This window comes from Harpia harpyja, chromosome 9 (assembly GCF_026419915.1).
Source record: "Harpia harpyja isolate bHarHar1 chromosome 9, bHarHar1 primary haplotype, whole genome shotgun sequence".
Classification (NCBI taxonomy): domain Eukaryota; kingdom Metazoa; phylum Chordata; class Aves; order Accipitriformes; family Accipitridae; genus Harpia; species Harpia harpyja.
The window spans coordinates 26064063-26085776 of NC_068948.1; the positions used below are offsets into that span (position 1 = coordinate 26064063).

Below are 21714 nucleotides of genomic sequence, written 5' to 3' on the forward strand. Positions count from 1 at the left end.
GTCAGATTTCAGTTGTGGAAAAGTTTTTCTTTTGTCTATACATGGTAAATTCAGCCTGAGACAGTTTATCAAAGGCTAGGAAGAGATGATGTTCACCTGCAATGGGTGTGTCTCCTGTTGTTCAATAAGCAAGAAATCTTAAAGTAAGGGAGCTGCTTCTGTTTACACTTTAAAGACCCTTTACCTACTGTACCATGAAGATGGAAAAAGGCCCTTTAACTGTTTTAATATTGAACTTTTATGAGAAAATGTTTGTTTTGAGATGGATGTCTCTGAAGAGGGATGAGAAAGGGGCAATAAGCTTATTTGAGAAGGAGCATTAACTCCCCTTCAATGAGAACTGGAATAGCCTAATTTCAGGGAAAAGCTCACTGAGAGGAATACTGTTTCTCCTTATCCTGTAGATATAATAGACAAGAGTTTCTTTGTAGAAAAGAGGACAGAGGGATGCAGCAGGAAAATCTACAGGGGCATAAGGAACACTAGAAATTATAGGGATAAACCTTTTTCTGAAGCGCTGCCTCCACTCATCTGTTCTCAGCTTGCTGCACAAATAGGATATATGTTCTATTACCTGGGCAACCTGGAAGAAGATTGTGGCTTTCTTTACCCTATCTGTGATACTTAGGAAGACTGCTTTAAAAGAAGGGAGAGACTATGCTTTTCCTGAGCACAGCTGAACTTGCTCAGGGCAGAGGTTGTGGGAGAGAGGCAGCAAGCTGGTGAAGCCCTTTGAGTGCAGCCCAGAGCTTTCTGATGGGTGCAGCACCTCTTGACAACTGAGATCAGGCCCTGGTAAGTCTTGGAAGGGAGGAAGAGAAGGCTATGTGGTGTCTTTACAAGGGAATTGGCCTTTGAAATTTGCTGGCCTGGGAAGCATGTCTGGGAGAAAGAGATTAAAAGATCTTACTAAACCTTTCTTAGTGTGTCTTTATAAACTGACTCCTATCTGTTGTGTCTAGTAGATCTGAACTTTATTGGGCATTGCTTTGTTCTAGCTTGATCGTCTGTGTTGTAATAAGGGTGGTGTTTAGAGACTGGGAGCTTTGTCCCTGAAGGAACAAGGTTTGAAAAGCTCTACCTAAAGGCTCTGGATGATTCAATGTCCTGTCAGGCCATACAACTCACAGCCTGATATCTGTGAAATTTCTTGCTTGGAGTCCTTGTCTGTGTCTGTACGGACTGACGTTGAACTGTATTTAAAGCCAGGGAAAGATATTGACAAAGTTATATTGACTACAGTCATTAGTGGAGCTAAATTAAAGGAGATACATCAGTTCCGTGACAGAATTAATAATTTTAAAGAGCAGGTTTTCTTAATAAACAACAGAAAAGAATGGAAAGTTAGTAGTTTGATATTATAATACAGCAGAAGCTTGGTCTGAATTAAACGTGTAATATATTTTTTTGCCATCTCAGCTGAAGCTATTGCTTGATCTGTATTAGCTTTGTGTGGCAAGGTTTTGGTAGCAGGAGGGGTTACAGGGGTGGCTTCTGTAAGAAGCTGCTGGAAGCTTCCCGTGTGTCTGACAGAGCCAACACCAGCAGGCTCTAAGACGCACCCATCACCGGCCAAAGCCGAGCCAATTAGCGATAGTGGTAACACCTCTCTGATAACATTTTTAAGAAGAAAAAAAAGTTGTGGGACAGACAGAAATGGCAGCCGGAGAGAGAGTGAGAACATGTAAGGGAAACAACTATGCAGACACCAAGGTCAGTGAAGAAGGAGGGGGAGGAGGTGCTCCAGGTGCCAGAGCAGAGATTCCCCTGCAGCCCCTGGTGGAGACCATGGTGAGGCAGGTTGTCCCCCTGCAGCCCATGGAAGTCCACAGTGGAGCAGATATCCACCTGCAGCCCATGGAGGACCCCACGCCGGAGCAGGTGGGTGCCCGAAGGAGGCTGTGACCCCATGGGAAGCTCGCACTGGAGCAGGCTCCTGGCAGGACCTGTGGATCTGTGGAGAGAGAAGCCCACAGAGCAGGTTTGCTGGCAAGACTTGTGGATCTGTGGAGAGAGGAGCCCATGGAGCAGGTTTTCTGGCAGGACTTGTGACCCCCTGGGGGACCCACGCTGGAGCAGTGTGCTCCTGAAGGACTGCACGCCATGGAAGGGACCCATGCTGGAGCATTTCGTGAAGAACTGCAGCCCGTGGGAAGGACCCACGTTGGAGAAGTTCATGGAGGACTGTGTCCCGTGGGAGGGACCCCACTCTGGAGCAGGGGAAGAGTGTGATGAGTCCTGCCCCTGAGGAGGATGAAGCGGCAGAAATAACGTGTGATGAACTGACCATAAACCCTATTCCCCGTCCCCCTGCGCTGCTGGGGGGGGGTTGGTAGAGAATCCAGGAGTGAAGTTGTGCCCAGGAAGAAGGGAGGGGTGGAAGGAAGGTGTTCTGAGATTTGGTTTTATTTCTCATTACCCTACTCTGGTTGATTTGTAATAAATTGAGTTAATTTTCCCCAACCTGAGTCTGTTTTGCCCCTGATGGTAATTGGTGAGTGATCTCTCCTGTCCTTATCTCAACCCACAAGCCCTTTGTTATATTTTCTCTTCCCTGTCCAGCTGAGGAGGGGGGAGTGATAGAACAGCTTTGGTGGGCACCTGGCATCCAGCCAGGGTCAACCCACCACAGATCAAAGAGGATGCATTCCAAAGGAGTCATCATTCATTTGCCATTTTTGCAAAATAGCTTTCTCTTATGGACATCAACCTGCATATCTAACACAGCAGAGAAGTTACAATTCCACAGTATCAATATGGCTGGAAAGAGTTACGGCTGAGGCACTACAGTGAAGGTTTCTTTAATATATTCAGGTGGACGGATAATGATATTTCTCATGACAAAGTACATTTTCCTACACTTGCAATCCCCTTCTGCAATTCTCTGTTAAGCTTTCTCCTAATCAACTGCACCAAACCTCTCCACAGAGGTAACCCCTGTTGTGGAGGTGATTCTTTAAGCGATCCAAACCCCTCTTCTCTCTCACTCATTCCCCCCCTGTGTGTGCATGTACACTCTTTCCAAAGTTGGGATCTTTCCTTCAAGCATTCACAAATTGTAGCAGAAAAGTCTGGTATGGAGCTCACTTTTTCAAAACAAAAAGCAAAAACAGTCCTCAAGCATCATTTCCCCCCTTCATTCCTGTCCCAGACTGCCTTCTTTGGGTTAAAATTTATTATAGCAACAAGGATAGCACAGTCCCAAAGTAAAAGGTTTCTCTGTTTGGTTTTGTAGTTAATCAGAAAGTGTTTTATTCACTGCTGGAGAATATGAGCTAGATTGCCATGTTACAGAGAAAATTTTCTAGGCAAGACAAGCTCAGGCGCTGCCTCTCAAGTTGTTACTGTGTTTGCTGTGGTGTCCTGGTTTTGGCTGGGATAGAGTTAATTTTCTTTCTAGTAGCTGTTATAGTGCTATGTTTTGGGTTCAGTATGAGAAGAATAACACACTGATGTTTTCAGTTGTTGCTAAGTAATGTTTAGACTAAGTCAAGGATTTCTCAGCTTCTCAGGCCCAGCCAGCAAGAAGGCTGGAGGGGCACAAGAATTTGGGAGGGGACACAGCCAGGACAGCTGACCCAAACTGGCCAAAGGGATATTCCATACCACATGACATCATGCCCATTATAAACTGGGAGGAGTTGGCCGGGGGGGGGATCACTGCTCGGGAACTAACTGGGCATCGGTCAGTGGGTGGTGAGCAATTGCGTTGTGCATCATTTGCTTTGTAAGTTCCAATTGTTTTATTATTATTCTCATTTTATTATTGTTATTATTATCATCATTAGTTTCTTGCTTTCTGTTCTAATAAACTGTTCTTATCTCAACCCATGAGTTTTACCATTTTTTTTTCCCTGATTCTCTCCCCCATCCTACTGGGTGGGGGGGAACTGAGTGAGCGTCTGCGTGATGCTTGGTTGCTGGTTGGGGTTAAACCATGACATTTGGAAATGTTATACAGTGTTAGACTGGGGTCTTCATAATCAGGCAGCATGTGTGCAATAACGCATAGTATTAGACAATAAAATGGCAGCGTAAAAACCAGTGCATAGTAGAGTACACATGCTCTGAACAAAAGAACTGTCTGTATCTTCTCTTTCTCAATTTATAAACTTGCTTCTGTTAAAGTCTATCACTGAATAGCTGGAACAAGTTGGTCCCATAGAAGAAAGAATAACATGGGCTGCTTTTGCAGGATACTAAGTATTTACTACAGCTGTCAGTGAAAATATATTTCAATACCAAATTTTTTAAAGCTGAAACCAGAATTGTAACATCTGCTGTGCATACAGGGATAAAGGAAGAGGCAGGAAGGCTCTGAAGAGCAAGAGCTTTTTATAGCTTTCTCAGGCTGCCTGGAGGATCTGAGACATTCTTGCACATTTACTAACTAGTTCCTGCTTTTTTTTTTTTTATTTTTTTTCTTTGCATATGGCTGCGTTCCCACTAGTGAATTTGTTTTGTTTACTGTTTATGTTTATTGCCTGGACTTATCTTGGCATTGGATGAAAACCACGATCCATGGTGTCTCTTTCATCTTTTTGGTTTGCATCCTTTAAATATGCCTGGTTCCATTATACTGACTACACCTTCCCAAAATGTGGATGAGTCTAAATTCAATTTGGTTAGGAAATTTGTCTGCTCTTTAGCATTTTGGTCACACTGGTCCATGGGAGTACCACCTGCTGTCACAGCAAGAGCTTTTAATTTAAGTCCTGAGTGTGCAATTTCATCCCGGATAAGTGACTGTGAAGGGATTGCTACTCTTTGTAATATTCCAATGAGCAGTATCCCAAAGCTTTCAACTCCTGGGATGAGGAGACTGAGCCAGGGAGGTTAACTTGACATATGATTACCTTCAGGAGAGGACTTGTGATTCTTTTTATCATCACTATACCTTTTAATGAGTTTGTTTTCAAAACCACATGCTTCTCTTATGGTCAATAGATAGTTATTGCTATAAAGGAATGTGTTTTTTAACATTTTGATACAGCAGTAGTGTGTCTGTGTGTGTGCCTCGGTAAGAACATTGGGGAAAGACTGGTAAATCTCAAGGGATAGGAGAGCTTCAGTCAGTAGTGTCATTGATGGGGGTCATCACACACCTAAGAACATCCACTGACTGATGATCAGAATGGGGTTTTAAACATGTAATTTTGTGCAAATACTTATTTGTATTTTAAGTACAAAATGGAAGGACTCCAGTTTGTGACACCATATAATGTGAGGAAGTTTGTGAAATTCATTAGTAATCCTGGTCGCAAACCTTAAATGCTGATCATGTTCAAATAGTGTCACATACCTTCACATTTTCTGATAGTGTATTATTTGCATGTCTGAGCCATTGATGAAAATGTGTTGTGAACTTTGAAGACTTTTGTTCTTCAAAAGTGTACAATCAGCATTTATTTCCCAGGAGATCTTCATGAAGACACTCACAGTTCAGAGATAATTTGCATGTCTCTAGCTAAGTGATTTAAACATTAGGGGAGGAGAGGAGAGATTGGAATACTGATCCCTGCCCTAAAGTCTGCTTATGCATTGTATGCAATTACTTTTTAATCTAGAAATTGTCTTTGAAAAAGAAATTGAATTGGTGCCCATTACAACGTTCTTTAAGACCATGTAAAATGAAGACAACATTATTTGCTTTCAAAAGAGGAAAAAAGAACAAGAATATTATAAACTTCTGTAAGTAGCTACCATTAATTTGGAGTATAATTTTGTATAATAGTGCAAGACACAGGAGGGTAAAATAATAATTTAATGACAAATGTAAAACTGTTTGGCGTCTTTAATGACCCTATAGGTAAGCTTGTGCGAGACTTTGAGTGCAAGTGTCTCTGACTAGCCTAAAATTCACATGCATCCTCAATCTGACCTGAATTGTTTTCCTGGAGTTTGATGTAAGAAGAAAGCTAAAACTGCAGACTCCTTAGATTAAGGACTTTGACACTCAGTTCCCAAATTGAAGAGCTGTGTCTCAAATTCCTTCATGGAATTGTAGTAGTTTAATATTAAATGAACAGATCAGACTGCTGATACCCTTTCATCCTGTCTCCAATGTCAAGAAAGTAAAACAATATGTTCCCTCAAATAATCTGTTTCCCAGTAAGTACCTTTGAGACTGGTGAAGTGTAATCAGCTCTGCTAAGTGCTTTCTGTAACAGTTTTATTTTCTGAACTTGTGCAGCTGTCTGGCTGTTTGAGAGGAATTTGGCAAACCTACAGTCCAATTTAGAGTCAGAAATAGTAACTTCTGGCCTTTTCGGAGTGAGATGTGTCAAAAACTCATGCTGTCCATGAAGAGGGAAGGGGGATTTCACAGGATACTTCACATGCATCTTTCCTAATGTATGTATTCATCTGTGTCAAATGACGTATATTGCATATATTGTGCTTAGGATGCAAAATAATTTCTTTAGTAACTCAGATGAATCAGTTGATCTGGCCAGGAATTAACTGGGCTCATAAGATTTTAAGATAAAAGAAACCTCTATAGTAGAATGCATATATTATGGTGAGGAAATGAAATCAAGGCAATAAATACAAACAGTGAGGAAAAAGTAAATCATCTGCTGGCAATATTTTGCATACAAGAAGTCTTTAGCAATTGGCTGGTAAATAGCTGCATGCACAAAGTATGTCTCAGGTCCTCAGGCACTCTAGGACACAGTATAAAAGCCAGCACAGTAAGAGTTGCTGCCATCAATTTCTTCTGGTTTATTCTCCTTGGTGAAAAGGGTAAGTCTGAATCTGCTTACTATCTTTCAATGTTCTGAATTGTTGCCTTCATTGTATTTTATTTTTACACTGTCTTGTCTATAGCAGTCTAAGGTTTATGCTCTTTATCAGTGTGTGTGTGAGACCTGAAAGTAGGTCTTTCTCTAAAAGAAGGCAGCTGTTCTTTGAAGGGTGGCAGTTGCTGGATGCAGGACTTCAGACTCATTTTTCATTTGTGTCACTAGATCATTCAGTTCCAAGATGTTCAAATCTCTACATGTGAATTGCTCAGCAACTAGAAGTGTGTGTGGCAAATTGTACAGAGATTTTGGCTTTCTTGGAGCTTTTTCTGTACATAGAGAAGTAAGTGGGCTCAAATTTTCAAAAGTGTGCTGAACATTATTGAAAGTATATCCCCTCTTCCACCAGGATACCATGAAAATAATCCTTCTCTGTTCCTACACGCTTTGGGACCAGAAATATTTTAATCATCTCTTTCTAAAATGCTCTAAATACTTTGGCACTAGATTTCCATTGCAGCACCTCAGTAACCTATGACTGAAATATCCATAGTAAAGCTTCCATCTATTCTATTTGCTTATCAAATGATTTTGGACACTGTCAACTTCCATTCCCCCCCCTTCAGAAACAGGCAGAAAGTTGCTTTCTCTGTAAGACTGATGTAAGAAGAAAAAAGCACAAAGAAAAGAGGAAGATTAAATAAGAATTAGGCAGAATATTTGTTCTTTTGCTGTTTAAGAGACAAGCTCATCTGTGGGGAGGATAACAGCTCCCTTTCACAGGTGAGTGTCACATTATCAGGTTATACTCCTCACTTCTACCTGCTGAGGAATTTTTTCTTCTTCTTCCCTCTGTTGTGGGGTAAAGTTTCTCCTAGCCGTATCATACAGGAGATCTTAAGTCTTGTCCCTCACTTCCCACTTATTGCAGGGCTGCACGCATCCTGGAGGAGTGTTGTGGGAAATGAGCTATCAAAGACTGCTCAGGAGCAGGTAGAGCTACCTTCTGTAGTGTAGAGGAGTTTGGGTTTCATTGAAGTCTCCTTTCAACCCAAGACAACTCATTATTCCATTCTCCACATAGTTTCTAGTTAGTTTCTTGTACTCTCCATTATCTTAGCAGCTTAATTACATGACTATAATTATGACTTACTTCTTGTTTTTTCTTCCTTCCCTGTGTTTCAGACTTAGCTCCATCCCGCAGACATGTCCTGCTATGACCTGTGTTCTCCCACTCCCTGTGGCCCAACCCCACTGGCGAATAGCTGCAATGAGCCTTGTGTCAGGCAGTGCCAGGATTCGACATACGTGATCCAGCCCTCTCCCGTGGTGGTGACCCTGCCCGGCCCGATCCTCAGCTCCTTCCCACAAAATACCACAGTGGGATCCTCAGCATCTGCAGCTCTAGGGGATGCTCTCAACGCTGGCGGGGTCCCTATCTCCTCTGGCAGCTCCTTGGGACTCGGGAGCCTTGGATATTCAGGTCTAGGTGGCCTTTATGGGAGGTCCTACCGTCGTTACAACCGGTGTGGACCATGATGAAGTCTTGGGGAAAAACCACAAAGGAACAATGAGAAGCTTAAAAGCGTGATCTGGATGCAGGACTGAGTTCATGACCATGGCCATATGCTTGCTGACCACCCTCAGCTTTTCCCTAAGCTAATGGGACTGCAGGAGCTTGGCATTTCTGATTTAATGCCTTTCTCTGTTATCAATGAGGTGAAAAATGTAACTTTAACTGTTGCATGTAGGAGTTGGGTGTCCAGCTGTAAAGCATTACCTCGAAATGGATGATTAGTTTTATCCATATTCAACCCTACTGCTTTCTTATGCTGTACATTTTTTTAAATTTCTAGTTCTCACTCATTAAATTTATGGAGCATCGTAATATGTGTCTTGCAATGTTCTTCCTCTCTCTTCCTCTTTGCAGCCTTCTCCGGGAGAAATTTGCCTGGGCATAAATTCTCAGTACCAGGCAGATCTTCATTTAAATCATGCCATACCAATTAGTAAGGAGGTAATCATAGACAGATGTAGCAATGAGTAATACCCCCTTTTTCATAGATATATTTTCCCTTAGTCACACTTCTTTAAGTACAATATGAAACAATCATTCCTGGCTAACAAACAATCAATGGGGAGAAATAGGTGGGAAAGGTAACACTGTCTTACAGGCAATATATCATTTCATCACTTGGTATTCCAATTCATTGGAGCTCATAAAATCTCAGCAATCTCTGGTATTATTTTCATACTAACTTTTTATATTATGAAGAGGATTTTTCCATTAACAAATAATGGCAGTAAATATCAGGAAAAACATTTAAAAATCAACAAAATAAAAAAGAAATCTATGATTATTCCTTTGTTGTCTTGCTAGTTTAGGAATGCTGTAATTATGTGATAATTGGTTGCCAAATTATGTGGTGATTGGGGGGCTTTTGGGGTGTCACCAGAAATCCTCAGAGCAATAACAATTACCCTGCCTGTTCTGAACCCTAGGGAAGATGACGACTGCTAAAATGCTAAACAGACATTCATTAACGCAATGCTGTTGATGCCTTAATGATCCAAATTAAACTTTCATTCCACATTTTAAAGAGAGATTGAGCAGGGCAGATTGTTTGATAAATTAACTCAGCACACCAGGGAGTTTTGCTCGAAGAGGAGGCTAAAGGACAAATGAAAACCAGAGAGGCTCTTGTGCAACACCAGGGGGTTTAATGTGAAAGAGAAGTATAGCAGCCAAATACAGAAAATCAAGGCAATACAAGGGGAAATGCATGATGCAGGTATCACGCTCTGGTACCAGTGCCCTGCTCAGGACCCAGGGGACAGCTGAGGTGATGGGGGGATGCAGGGGATACTGAGGCTCAGCCATGCAGCCGGGGCACACTATGGCAGAGGGTAGTGGGCTGCTGGGCACACACAGCCTCCTCCTGGCTCCATGCCAGGGCAGCTGATGCATGCTGATGGTCCCCATGGCTCTTGCTCCACGTCCTCATGCCATGGTCCTTGCTTCAGGGCTGTTGCTGGTTCTGGGTGCCATCCTGGGGGCTTTAGAAAGCCCCGCAGCTCCTGCGGTGGGACCTGCCCCACCTCTGGGCACCAGGGAGGTAATATCCCATGCCACAGGAGGAGAAGCCAGAGCTGTAGGACCTCCCAAAATTGCCAAAGCCACTGGACCCATGTTGACCCCCACAGCCCAGGGAGCCCCCATAGCCCATATCATCTCCATAACCTAGGGAACGGCCATACCCAAGTGAGCGCCTGTAGCCTCCATAGCCTCCCAAGCCAAAGGGGCTCCCATAACCCTGGGAGCCCCCATAGCCAGAGGAACCCCCCAAGCCCAGGGAGCTCCCGTAACCCCCGTAGCTCCCCAAGCCCAAGGAGCCCCCATAGCCCCAGGAGCTTCGGGAACTAAAGGAACTCCCCAACCAGGCTGGGCCTGATGATCCCACAATGCTCTCCTGAGGAAAAGAGCTGAGTATGGGGCCCGGGACTGTCACCACAGCTGGTGGGGGGAAGATCACTACTCTGGAGTCAGGGCATTGCTGCACACATGGCTCATTGTAGCTCTCGGCAATTGGCTGAGGACAGGTCACCCCACAGGCTCTGCAGGACTCACTGTGGCAAGACATCCTTCTTGTGATGGCTGTGAGTCTGCAATGCACAGCAGTAAGCAGGTTTTGAGATAAATGAACAAATAATAGAGCTGGGCTGGGAGGTGATGAACCAAGATTATTAAGCAATGACTCTGTGTCTGCAATATCAGAAGTTAACAGGGAAACAGATAAATTTATACACACTAACAAATAAAAATCATTCTTGTATCAACTCAACCTTTATCCTTTCTTTCATCTCATCATGATCACCTTTGTAATTAATTTGATGTGAAAGAGAAATTCAGTACTGGATAAGTTAGGCAGATTTGTCTGTAGCAACTTGGACTGGCAAGGACACACTCACAAATTGTGAGATCCAGTGAAAAAGAAGCCAACGGGAATTGGAGAAAAGGCTTATTTGCTATATGTATTAATTCAGACTTTATGAGGTATAAGTCACCCCAAGTATTTCTACAGCTTGGACAACTACTTCCTGTCCTAATGCAGTGATTCTTGATGCTGCATCTGGACAAAGACACATTTTCAGAAGGAAACAAAGGATATAAATCTGTAAAAACACGTGCAGGAATCACCTCTGTGACAAAAACATTGTTAAAGTAAATGCTAATAGTAGTAGAAAGAATGAGTGAAATCACACTTACCTTGTTCACTACTGAGACAAGAGAAGTGGATAGAAGGACTGCAGGTGATATGAGCTCTTATATGCTTCTTTAAACCACCCTTTGTGCCTCTGGTCCTAATTTGTTACAAAACAAATATGATAGTGGGAGCTTTAATTTTGCCACCTCAGCACTGTCCCTCCCAAATGTTAGTGTGGGTGGGATACAACTGCTGATGACAACCAGTCATCTGTGATTGTCATTTTAGGGGATTTGGGGAACTTGCAGCTGAAGGGTTGCCATACAGTCATTGACTGAAAGCCAGAACAAGAGTCATGCGTCATGTTAGTCCCATTTTAATGTTCAAGGTAGTACTTCCATGGTGTGGAGCCCTTTTCGGTGCCACGTGCACAAACCAGGTCAAGGTCATCCAACATGAGCTAGAAGTTTGGCTCTGAGAGGACACAAGTTGTCCTTGCAGTTGGCTTAGGATCTACAAACGTTGTTATACAGCAGAGCAAAGAGCTGACACAATGCAGGCTCACTCCTGATGGGATATCACTATTGCTAATAACAGCATGAAAGGAGTAAGCCCTAGCAAAGTTTTTAGCTTGTGCTCTAAGCTTTTCATTTTACCTATAATCCAGACAGGGAGATCTGTGTCTGATTTACTGTACCTGTCAAATTATATAGGGGAATGATATAGTCCCATCATCACTAGAAATATTAACTACAACCCAAGTGGAGCTAGCATTGGTCCATTGAAACCTCTCCCAACTTCCTTCTCTCAAGTCTTCTGAGACAATTCAGATGACACTAAGTTAACAGAGGAATGGTTGGGCAAAGTGACACCTCCAAAGAGGCAGAAAAGGCTTTATTGATATAGCCAGAACTGTTGACAAGGTCTCTGTCTAAAGCTAATACCAAACATTTCAAAATTTCTTTTGAAATCTCTACTTCTAGAAGTTCAGTTAGAAACACATTTAAAAACAATCCTAATTTTCTTTTCCCCCACCCCTGAAATACTGACCATTTAAGAAAAAGTGGGAAATTAATAAAACAGTATTTAAAAGGATAGATTTTAATGGGATAAGTTTGTGGCAACATAGAGTTATTTGCAAATCTGTTGTTTTCTAATTTTACAATATTGCAAAAGACAGGCTATAAATTACCTCTAAATTGTAAGATAGCTGTGCCTTTGAAGTGTCATCAGAATTTGCTGATAATAATGAGAGGCACCTGGAAGATAGTGACTTTAAGCTGCTTCACAAATACTCATTAATACTTAGTGCTTGCAATTTCTGTTATTATCATATTAAATGAAGAAGGGCAGGATTTAGAAGCTCCCTTGTTATGAAACAGCATAATTAAAAAATATGCCAACCAATATCACTCCTTTTGACTCCCTAACCAGACTGTGATTTCTAACTTCAATTCTTGCAATTATTTGATTTTCATTCATGATATCAAGTTCTTTATTTTACTAAGTATTAATATGTTTGGCGAGATTATGATATGTCCATGCTACGGACTATAGATAGTAGCTTCATCTCCCTTTATGAGCCAGTATTTTGCTAATAAGCTTGAAATGTCTATTGCCTTAAATTCTAGGGTTGGGGAGGGGGAAGAGCCCCATTAAAAATTATCTGAATTTTCAGGCTTCACTGGCTAGCTGTCCATATTCTGAAAAACAAGGGGTCTCAAACTGATGTCCTAAAATCTCTACTCTTAGGCTCCCCAAATCACTTGCTCTCACCTCTAAAAGACCACCTTTCTTATGCATGAAGCTGTACCTAATGAAACAGAGCACTTTGTTCACACATCTCTAAATTGATGCTCTTGCACAAGATTTGCGTGGTGATAGTTGCGTGTTTCTGTATAACAATGGTACAACACATGAAATATGATTTTTTAGTGGGTTTGTAAAGCCTCTTATCATTCCTAGGAGGATCTGGAACATCTCTGAAGTGCCACTGGCTCAATGAAATTTCAAAGGCAGTAGTAAAGGTAGCAATGGAATCCACCTTATAATTCATGAGTAATTAATGGTATTTGATCTGCAAATACAGATGCTAAAACCCCCATGTTTCTAAACCAGATGTAGATATCTGAAATTCTCCCTCTTTCTATTACCTCTCTCCCCCTTTTTATCCAGCTTGCATGTAGTTTCATAGTATTCACTTAAATGACACTATTCTTAAAAGACAGATTAATTGATCCTTACTCATCTACCCTAAAAATCAACTGTATTCTCTTAAAACTTAAAGTGGAATTAAATTGCAGGTGCCCCAATGCTGGTGCTGGGTATTAGATGTCTGAAAGATCTCGTCATTCACCAGACCAATGCCCACAATTTGGTATTGACATTGTATCACACCTGTTTTTGAAGGTGGGGAGTGGCAGTGCAAAGCAAGAAAAATTAAATCCCTCAATGTGAAGGTTGTTTTGTTACTATGTAGGACCTGAGGCACAAAGGGTGTTTCATATCTGTAAGCAGTTTCAGAAATGTATAAAAGCTGTCTCTACTTCCGGCTTCTCTATCTACAACTCCTGCCTTATTCTCTCTGGTGAACAGGGTAAGTCTGATTTGGCTCAACTTCTATCCTTCTCAAGCTTTTTTCTGTTGATGCTAAATTCTACATGATGCTATGGATTGGCAGGTTAGAGAACTGCTGGTGTCAGAAGGTGTTATCCTTAGAAAAAAATGGGATTTTTTACTATGTCGCTTTGAATAACGATTGCCCAGGCATTTTATTTCCAATTCAGGATCTACTTGCATTATAAAATTTAAAAATATCAGAGTGATCATAGTATCTACTACCTTGTGGTAGTATTTGCCCTATAAGGGTAAATATTCCTATTTGGAAGTTGAGTGCTGCTGGGGAAGCAGTACGAAACTATAGAAATAGCTGGCTATATGTGACACCTTTTCTTAACTTGCTGTAAATGCATTGCCAAACTTCAGTCTGTTTCAGCTGGTCTTAATAAATTAGATTCATCATGCTGCAAGCAAGAGCAGTGGTATCAAGTGTGGAATTCACCATACATGACACTAGATGTCTGCATCTGTGCATGACATCTACGGGATCTTGACAGTAAACGGAGTCTAGAATGTGATATATATGACCAGATGTAGGTATACTTTCCAAGGTAATGAACTCTGGGCTATCACAATTTCCACTAACTTTAAGCAAGCACAGGCATCTAGACTCAGGTGAAAATTTCCCCATCCAAAACCTGCTTACTGCTGTGCATTGCAGACTCACAGCCATCACAAGAAGGATGTCTTGCTACAGTGAGTCCTGCAGAGCCTGTGGGGTGACCTGTCCTCAGCCAATTGCCGAGAGCTACAATGAGCCATGTGTGCAGCAATGCCCTGACTCCAGAGTAGTGATCTTCCCCCCACCAGCTGTGGTGACAGTCCCGGGCCCCATACTCAGCTCTTTTCCTCAGGAGAGCATTGTGGGATCATCAGGCCCAGCCTGGTTGGGGAGTTCCTTTAGTTCCCGAAGCTCCTGGGGCTATGGGGGCTCCTTGGGCTTGGGGAGCTACGGGGGTTACGGGAGCTCCCTGGGCTTGGGGGGTTCCTCTGGCTATGGGGGCTCCCAGGGTTATGGGAGCCCCTTTGGCTTGGGAGGCTATGGAGGCTACAGGCGCTCACTTGGGTATGGCCGTTCCCTAGGTTATGGAGATGATATGGGCTATGGGGGCTCCCTGGGCTGTGGGGGTCAACATGGGTCCAGTGGCTTTGGCAATTTTGGGAGGTCCTACAGCTCTGGCTTCTCCTCCTGTGGCACGGGATATTACCTCCCTGGTGCCCAGAGGTGGGGCAGGTCCCACCGCAGGAGCTGCGGGGCTTTCTAAAGCCCCCAGGATGGCACCCAGAACCAGCAACAGCCCTGAAGCAAGGACCATGGCATGAGGACGTGGAGCAAGAGCCATGGGGACCATCAGCATGCATCAGCTGCCCTGGCATGGAGCCAGGAGGAGGCTGTGTGTGCCCAGCAGCCCACTACCCTCTGCCATAGTGTGCCCCGGCTGCATGGCTGAGCCTCAGTATCCCCTGCATCCCCCCATCACCTCAGCTGTCCCCTGGGTCCTGAGCAGGGCACTGGTACCAGAGCGTGATACCTGCATCATGCATTTCCCCTTGTATTGCCTTGATTTTCTGTATTTGGCTGCTATACTTCTCTTTCACATTAAACCCCCTGGTGTTGCACAAGAGCCTCTCTGGTTTTCATTTGTCCTTTAGCTTCCTCTTCGAGCAATATTCACTCCTGTGCGGGGAAGATGTGCCTGGAGTCCCTTAGCAGTCCAAGTGTCATGACAAAAAATGAACTTTTTTTCAGTCCTTCCTGCAGTTCTTAAGTGTTTCTGTTTATTTTTTTTCTTTTTGCAGGACTTGATTCAATGAGTACGCCACAGAAGTTTTCTATCAGTGCAAAGTGATCTAAAAATGGCTTGAAAATAGTTTTCTGTATTCATACCATTATGTTGAAACATGTTGCATGCACAGATTTGCTTTCAGTTTAATTCTACAACTAAATTAAAAAATTTAAATACCTTATTTTGAGAAAATGAAAATTTTCCAGTGATGAGGAGGAGGTTCCTTTCTGAGCACAAAATACTTCGAGGGATTTGAAATTGATTCCTGGTTCTCATTGACCTGTTTTGTACATTTTCCTTTGAAGGGGTGGTTTCCTGAGCCATTGTTCATAGATGCCATGATGGGATGTAAAGGTTGAATTGAGCATTTTGCTTAGATGAGTTCACAGACTCTACTCTCCTTAGCAGAAGAGCTCAATTAAATGATGAAGAAAATGTGGGGTTTTTTCTTAGCTCTAAATACTCTTCTCACCATAAAAGAACAGTAGCCAAGGGAACAAGGGGAAAGCCCCATGAAAGGTAGGAGTAGGATTTTGTCCTGGTTTCGGCTGGGATAGAGTTGATTGTCTTCCAGTAGCTGGTGCAGTGCTATGTTTTGAGTTCAGTATGAGAAGAATGTTGATAACACTGATGTTTTCAGTTGTTGCTAAATAATGTTTAGTCTAAAGTCAAGGATTTTTCAGCTTCTCATCCCCAGCCAGTGAGAAGGCTGGAGGGACACAAGAAGTTGGGATGGGACACAGACAGGGCAGCCGACCCAAACTGGCCAACGGGGTATTCCAAACCTTGTGACGTCACAGCTAGTATATAAACGGGGGGGGCGGGGGGGGATCGCTGCTCGGGGATTAACTGGGCGTTGATCAGCGAGTGGTGAGCAATTGCACTGTGCATCATTTGTATATTCCAATACTTTTATTATTACTGCTGTCATTTTATTAGTGTTATCATTATTAGTTTCTTCTTTTCCGTTCTATTAAACCGTTCTTATCTCAACCCACGAGTTTTACTTCTTTTCCTGATTTTCTCCCCCATCCTACTGGGGGGGGGAGCGAGTGAGCGGCTGCATGGTGCTTAGCTGCTGGCTGGGGTTAAACCACGACAGATTTCTGCAGGGTTTATGAACTGCTTTTTCTGCCAGTGATGGGGATGGAAACCTCATACCAAAAGCTGCACTTCACAATCTGTAAGACTGTTAACAGTCACACTTAAAGTTAAGCCACACTTAAAAGCGGTGGGGGGAAGCAGAAATCTGACTGTATTATACAGCAGAACTTTAATAAGAATGAAAGTTAGAGGAAAACAACACAAACCTTTCCTTCATTGACAGAGATTAAAATCTCCACATTTCTTAAATTAGTCCATGACAAATATCTTCAACCCGCATAGAGCGAGAATCAAGATAAGAAGAATGTAGATGATTAATCCAAAGAAAAAGTAGATTAAAACTTTCAGGATATAAACGAGGGATGCTCCTGCTAAATTTAGCATGGTCCACAGCTGCTGTGGAGGAACTGGCTGTACTGGCGTGAGGAGTATGGGCTGCAGTACCTGCTGCTGAGCATGAAGAAGGCTAAAATCCCATAGCCAAGAGAGGCCCTGGAGACATACAGGTAACTGAAGGGGTTACCCAATTGAACGTATTTCCCAGAAGCAAAAGAACAGCAGGACCTGGCAGAGCTGCTGCCGCCGCTCCCGGGCTGAGAAGACCAGGCAAGGGAGCACTGCCAGCGCCTGTCCTGCCTTCTGCCCTTTCCCCAGCTCCCGCAAGGCCCACCAAAAGGCTCTCTCTCCCCTGCCTGCTGCCTGCATCCTCCCTCTCCCAACATCACCCACCCTCCCCTTGCCCAGGCATCCGAGGACCACCATTTGCCCTCCCACGGCTGCCGGGAACCCACCCACGGGGTCTTCCCAACATGGGACATGGAGGGAGGGAGACATGACTTGAATGCAGGAAACCTTTATTGTGCCCAGAGGAGCAGGAGAGACTGTCAGAGAGACGGTGGGCAAGACCCAGAGAGGCCGGTTGCCACGTGTTGGGGGAAGCAGAGGGATCTTCTCCAGGGCATCGCTTCTCGCTCCAGATGCCCCCTTGGCGCGGCATCCCAGATCCCGAGGACTTGGCCCATCAGCCTCGCAGGGCCTTTCGGGTCCACCTCCTGCCCCATCCGACGGCTGGGACGAGAGGGGAGGGGAGGAGAGCAGAGGGCAGGAGAAGAGGGCAGGGAAGGGCTGAGGGTGGGTGGCACTGCCGGCTGCCCAGGCGTTGGCTGGGGCTGGCGATGCTCAGCTCTCCTCAGTGCCCCGTGCCCGCCAGCTCAGCCCTGCTTGGGTGGTGGTGTTGGCGTTTGGGCTGGGGGCAGCGCCTGGGGCTGAGCTGGGTTTAGCAGGGCCCACAGGTGTCCCACAGCTTCTTGCTGTAGCGGGGCAAGGCACAAGGGCTGCAGGCGGGAGAAGCGTAGGGTCTGCCAAAGGTGCAGAGGCCCCCCGAGCCCAGGGTGGCGCCGGCGCCATAGAGGCCTCCCAGCCCCAGGTTGCCCCCAAAGGCGGGTGCTCCGGAGGAGCCCACCACGGCTTGCTGGGGGAAGGAGCTGAGGATGGGGCCGGGGAAGGTGACGACGACGGGGGGCGGCTGGATGAAGGCCGTCGAGTCGGGGCACTGCCGGGCGCACAGCTCGTTGCAGCTCTCAGCGATGGGCTGGGGGACGGCGACGTCGGTTTTCGGTGGGCACAGGTTGTAGCAAGACATCTTGCAGAGTTGGAGATGGGTTTGTTACAGAGATGGAGAAGACTAAAAACAAGGCAAAGGGCTTATTAGATATATTTCAAAATGCTGATATGAGAGAAATTACTATGATGTGTTATCCTGCTCTATAGCTTATGTTTCCTGTGCAGCCTTGATCAACTTAACTAACACTAGCTGAGCACCTGGATCCAAAGTTTCTGACTGTATAAGACCACCCCACAAATGACTAGACCCTACAGATGGTTCTTTGTTTTGGACTCGCGTGGATGTGTCTGACACTTCCTGCAAACACACACCCTGAAGAACAGTGTACAAACCTAAGTGTCATTTACCACAGAGTTCCCCCAAGTGGGTAAAGAGCTCCAAATTAGATATGGCTTTGCTTGAAATAAGAGAATTTATTTATGTCTCTCAGAATGCAGCTGAACACAGTTGAAAAGATGGCCATCTATTACATTTATCTTAAATTTTATAAAATATGAAAATAATTATCTGAAATAATAGTATTTTAATCTGTGATTTTTAAGTTTCTAAATGGCTAAGAACACTCAAATTATTTTCTCATAGTTTCTGCAGTCACACCCAGCCTCCCAAATCCTGCATTTACTCGTGCTTTTGCTAAGAGTAGTTACAGACAGAAAGTATCTAATGCTTCTCAAAATCTGAGCATGCCTATAGGAGTCTTCTACTCCGATTTAGGTTCTGATTAAGTAAATAGAAAGAAATAAAAAAATCATACTCACTAAGCTCAGCAAGGCAAATAAGCCGAAAGATGTGTCTGGATGAACTCAGGGCCTGGAGCTTATACAGAGTTTCTCAGAATTCCTAAGGGGTTGGAATCTGGCTTGGTGCTGGGGGTTGCATTTGGCTGCCAAACAGGAATTGTTTAACAGCTTTGAGTGATGAAAGTTTTGTGTTTATCGTGTTTATGATTTTAATCAAATTCTCACACCGTGTGACGTCCATGTTACACCATCATGATTTCTTTAATCTTAGGTCTTAATTGGCTAGTGTAATTCCTGGTATCATTATAGTGACCTCACTGGAATTACCACGTGCATTAAGCTGACTCAACATGATATTTCTTCCTTTACAAAGTTGTCATAAGCTTGTCTGCTCAGAGATTTTGTAAGACTCATCTTTGGCTGATTTATTTTTCCTTAAAAGCCCTTTAACATTTTTCCTTAACAGCCCTTTAAATTTGCCTGGTAAGTTAATTGGAGACAGAGTGCAGCTTATCCTAGCACTACCCAGGAATTCGTCTTTTCCGTTCCTAACATAAATAGACCTCATTGATCTAAGATGGATTTCAAGTGGCCGTGAATATCAGCTGAGATCATAGAATACACATGACAATTCCCCAACAGCTTTCCATTGAGAGGAAGTCTTTTGAGTTGCAACTCAATCCTACATAAAAATTATTTTGTTTCACTAGAAGAGTTTAAGTGGGAATTGAAATTCAGCTTTAAAGGGGCCCATGGTTGTGCTGACAGTGATTTGAGCTAGGAAGTCAAAGAAATCACCATCGAGAAATGTATGAAGTCCCACCCCTGCCCATGATCCAGCAAAACAAGTACAATTTTGAGGAAAAATCAAAGCAGCAGATAAAGGTTTTTTTGTTAGATGTTGTGAGCATTAACTCTTATCAGGTATGTTCTGGGGCTTCTTGAGAAAAAAGTATGTTGTAATGATTTCACAAACATTCATTAGCTGGTGTTCAACCCAGCTAATGTTTGGTGTTGTGTTAATGTATGAAAATGTGTGAGTGATTTAGAAGCTTCAGTGTGACACAATCACATTTGCTTTAATGTACAAGAAACAAGGTGGTGCATGCCATTACTTTAATTACATAATGATTTGTGCTATTGGAAGTCATGGGTCAATGTTAATGTAGCTCTTCTTTTCTTTCATTAAAAAAAAATCCTTTCAACATTCTTGATCAAAATCTCTGTTAGTATGTCCCATTTGCTATATATCAGGTGAAAATATGTAGTTATTTCAAACTATACTTTCTAGAAAAAATGCTACATACATTTGTGATTATTTTACCCCTTTTCTGTGCTTTTTCAGAGGACAGTCAGTATCTTTTATTCCAACTCTTAAGTTTTTACCCATGTCCAAGGCATTTTACAGACCCTTCTCTTTGTCATCCCTGAGAAGACCCCCAGAGCTGAAATATCTGGTCTTAATTCCTGCAATGCTTAAGCTGAATATTTCTTGTTGTGATACAGCTTTACCCTGATCTTTTCCTTTTCTCTTCAGCTGATAAAGGAATTGTGTTTAGATTTCTGGTTTGGGGTTTTTTTCTGACGTATTGTTGCAGTTTGGGAGGAGTTGTGGCTGGGAAGGTAAGGGGAAACAACAGCTGGCTAAAGCGACTATTTCCCCAACAAAAACTGCCCTGCATTTATTGCAGGGGAAGACAAAAAACACTCTCTAGGCATAGAAAGTGAATTACTGCAATCCACACCTCCCAGCTTGGGGGTGACTTCTTTACTTAGATTTACATTTTACCGCAAAGTCTGCAAGTCAGAGCAAGTTGTGCCTCATTACTCGGTCTCAGGACAACAAACCCTCTCCACATCAAAGGCCTCTGTTTCCTCTCTCCACTTGGTAGCATTACTTTGTATTTAATAACATTGTGATTTAAATGCTCTCCGAATTACAAAACGTCTTTGGGGGGTTCCCATGGGAAAAAAAGTGCTTATTGCAGATTTTCTCAAGCAGCTCAGGAACAAAGGGTATCAAAGCACCTTAGAAACACTGACTAATTATTTATGCATGCTGTTTTGTTGTTACAATGTGACTTACATGTCCCAATGGTGAATAATAGCATCAGTCTAAACAGGGAGACACTGTCAGTCATATCACTCCCCTAATCAGGTGGTTGTTCATAGCAGCTGGGGATGGCCAGCTCTGTCCCTGCCCTACTTTCCCTTCTGTGTCATCCAGAGTAGTCTGCTCCTTTCACAGAGTGTCTACCACTGTCTTCAGCAGGAACCTGGTGGACTGTGATAAAAACTTCCTGTTCTTTCCAGTGTCTCTCTAGAAATTTAAGCGACCAGAAAGGGTGAAGTTGAAAAGCTGGATGTTAAAGACAGGAGATTAAGAGAGCTGAAAAGTGATATTTTCAAAATTAATCATAATTTCTGCATTTTAAATGACAGACAGGAGTATGTCACTGATTTGAAGATATATTAGTGTCTCAAAGTACCTCTTAAAACTAAGGAAGTGTGACAAAATTGACCATAGGAGAGAATTTAGAATATATTTTCATGGAAGATAAAGAAAGTGAAAGTTTTATACCATAACAGTAACAGCATCAACCAGAGAAAATCTATTATGTATTTTAAAAATGTATTGATAATCATATGCTAATGAATATCAAATAAGCAAAAGAAACAACAAAAAAACTTATGGGAGATAGGTGCAGGAGAAAATTTCTGAAGTTAAATAAAAAACTTAAGAGAAAGGAAATATGTACAGGATGGAAAGAGCCATTTTTAATCTTTCACTCTGTTGCTTTCTCTACTAATTGGCCATGAATGAAAAATACTGCTCAAAATAATCAATAGTAGTGTATTGGTTTTGCATGGCAAGGTTTTGGTAGCGGGGGG

At 43.1% G+C, this 21714-nt stretch overlaps 4 protein-coding genes across 5 annotated transcripts; 2 read left to right on the plus strand and 2 right to left on the minus strand.

Moving 5' to 3' along the window:
• Positions 1 to 7937: 7937 nt before the first annotated feature.
• Positions 7938 to 8881, plus strand: LOC128146500 (feather keratin B-4-like). Its single transcript, XM_052797921.1, has one exon. The coding sequence runs from the start codon at positions 7950 to 7952 to the stop codon at positions 8280 to 8282; it is 333 nt and encodes a 110-aa protein (XP_052653881.1). The 5' UTR covers positions 7938 to 7949; the 3' UTR covers positions 8283 to 8881.
• A 672-nt stretch (positions 8882 to 9553) lies between these two features.
• Positions 9554 to 10384, minus strand: LOC128146498 (claw keratin-like). The gene has a single exon (XM_052797919.1). The coding sequence runs from the start codon at positions 10382 to 10384 to the stop codon at positions 9803 to 9805; it is 582 nt and encodes a 193-aa protein (XP_052653879.1). The 3' UTR covers positions 9554 to 9802.
• Positions 10385 to 14250: 3866 nt separating this feature from the next.
• LOC128146499 (beta-keratin-related protein-like) lies at positions 14251 to 14832 on the plus strand. The gene has a single exon (XM_052797920.1). It carries the CDS (start codon positions 14251 to 14253, stop codon positions 14830 to 14832), a length of 582 nt encoding a protein of 193 aa, XP_052653880.1.
• A 2003-nt stretch (positions 14833 to 16835) lies between these two features.
• LOC128145945 (scale keratin-like) lies at positions 16836 to 19027 on the minus strand. 2 transcript variants are annotated; one of them, XM_052796792.1, is made up of 3 exons: positions 18841 to 19027; positions 17811 to 18100; positions 16836 to 16941 (listed from the first exon to the last, which is right to left on the minus strand). In XM_052796792.1, exons 2-3 carry the CDS (start codon positions 18098 to 18100, stop codon positions 16836 to 16838), a joined length of 396 nt encoding a protein of 131 aa, XP_052652752.1. In that variant the 5' UTR covers positions 18841 to 19027. The 2 variants fall into 2 exon arrangements, with proteins under 2 accessions (XP_052652752.1, XP_052652753.1); XM_052796793.1 differs by lacking the exon at positions 16836 to 16941 and having other exon boundaries at positions 17296 to 18100.
• Positions 19028 to 21714: the final 2687 nt, after the last annotated feature.

What these genes read in the sequence shown, in the direction of transcription:
- LOC128146499 (XM_052797920.1), top strand. Translation starts at nt 14,251, where the DNA reads ATGTCTTGCTACAGTGAGTCCTGCAGAGCCTGTGGGGTGACCTGTCCT.
- LOC128146498 (XM_052797919.1), bottom strand. Translation starts at nt 10,384, where the DNA reads ATGTCTTGCCACAGTGAGTCCTGCAGAGCCTGTGGGGTGACCTGTCCT.
- LOC128145945 (XM_052796792.1), bottom strand. Translation starts at nt 18,100, where the DNA reads ATGTCTTGCTACAACCTGTGCCCACCGAAAACCGACGTCGCCGTCCCC. An exon ending in TGCACCTTTGGCAGACCCTA is followed by an intron (nt 16,942 to 17,810) that starts CGCTTCTCCCGC and finishes CAGGGCCTCTCT; the next exon opens with TGGCTATGGGATTTTAGCCT.
- LOC128146500 (XM_052797921.1), top strand. Translation starts at nt 7,950, where the DNA reads ATGTCCTGCTATGACCTGTGTTCTCCCACTCCCTGTGGCCCAACCCCA.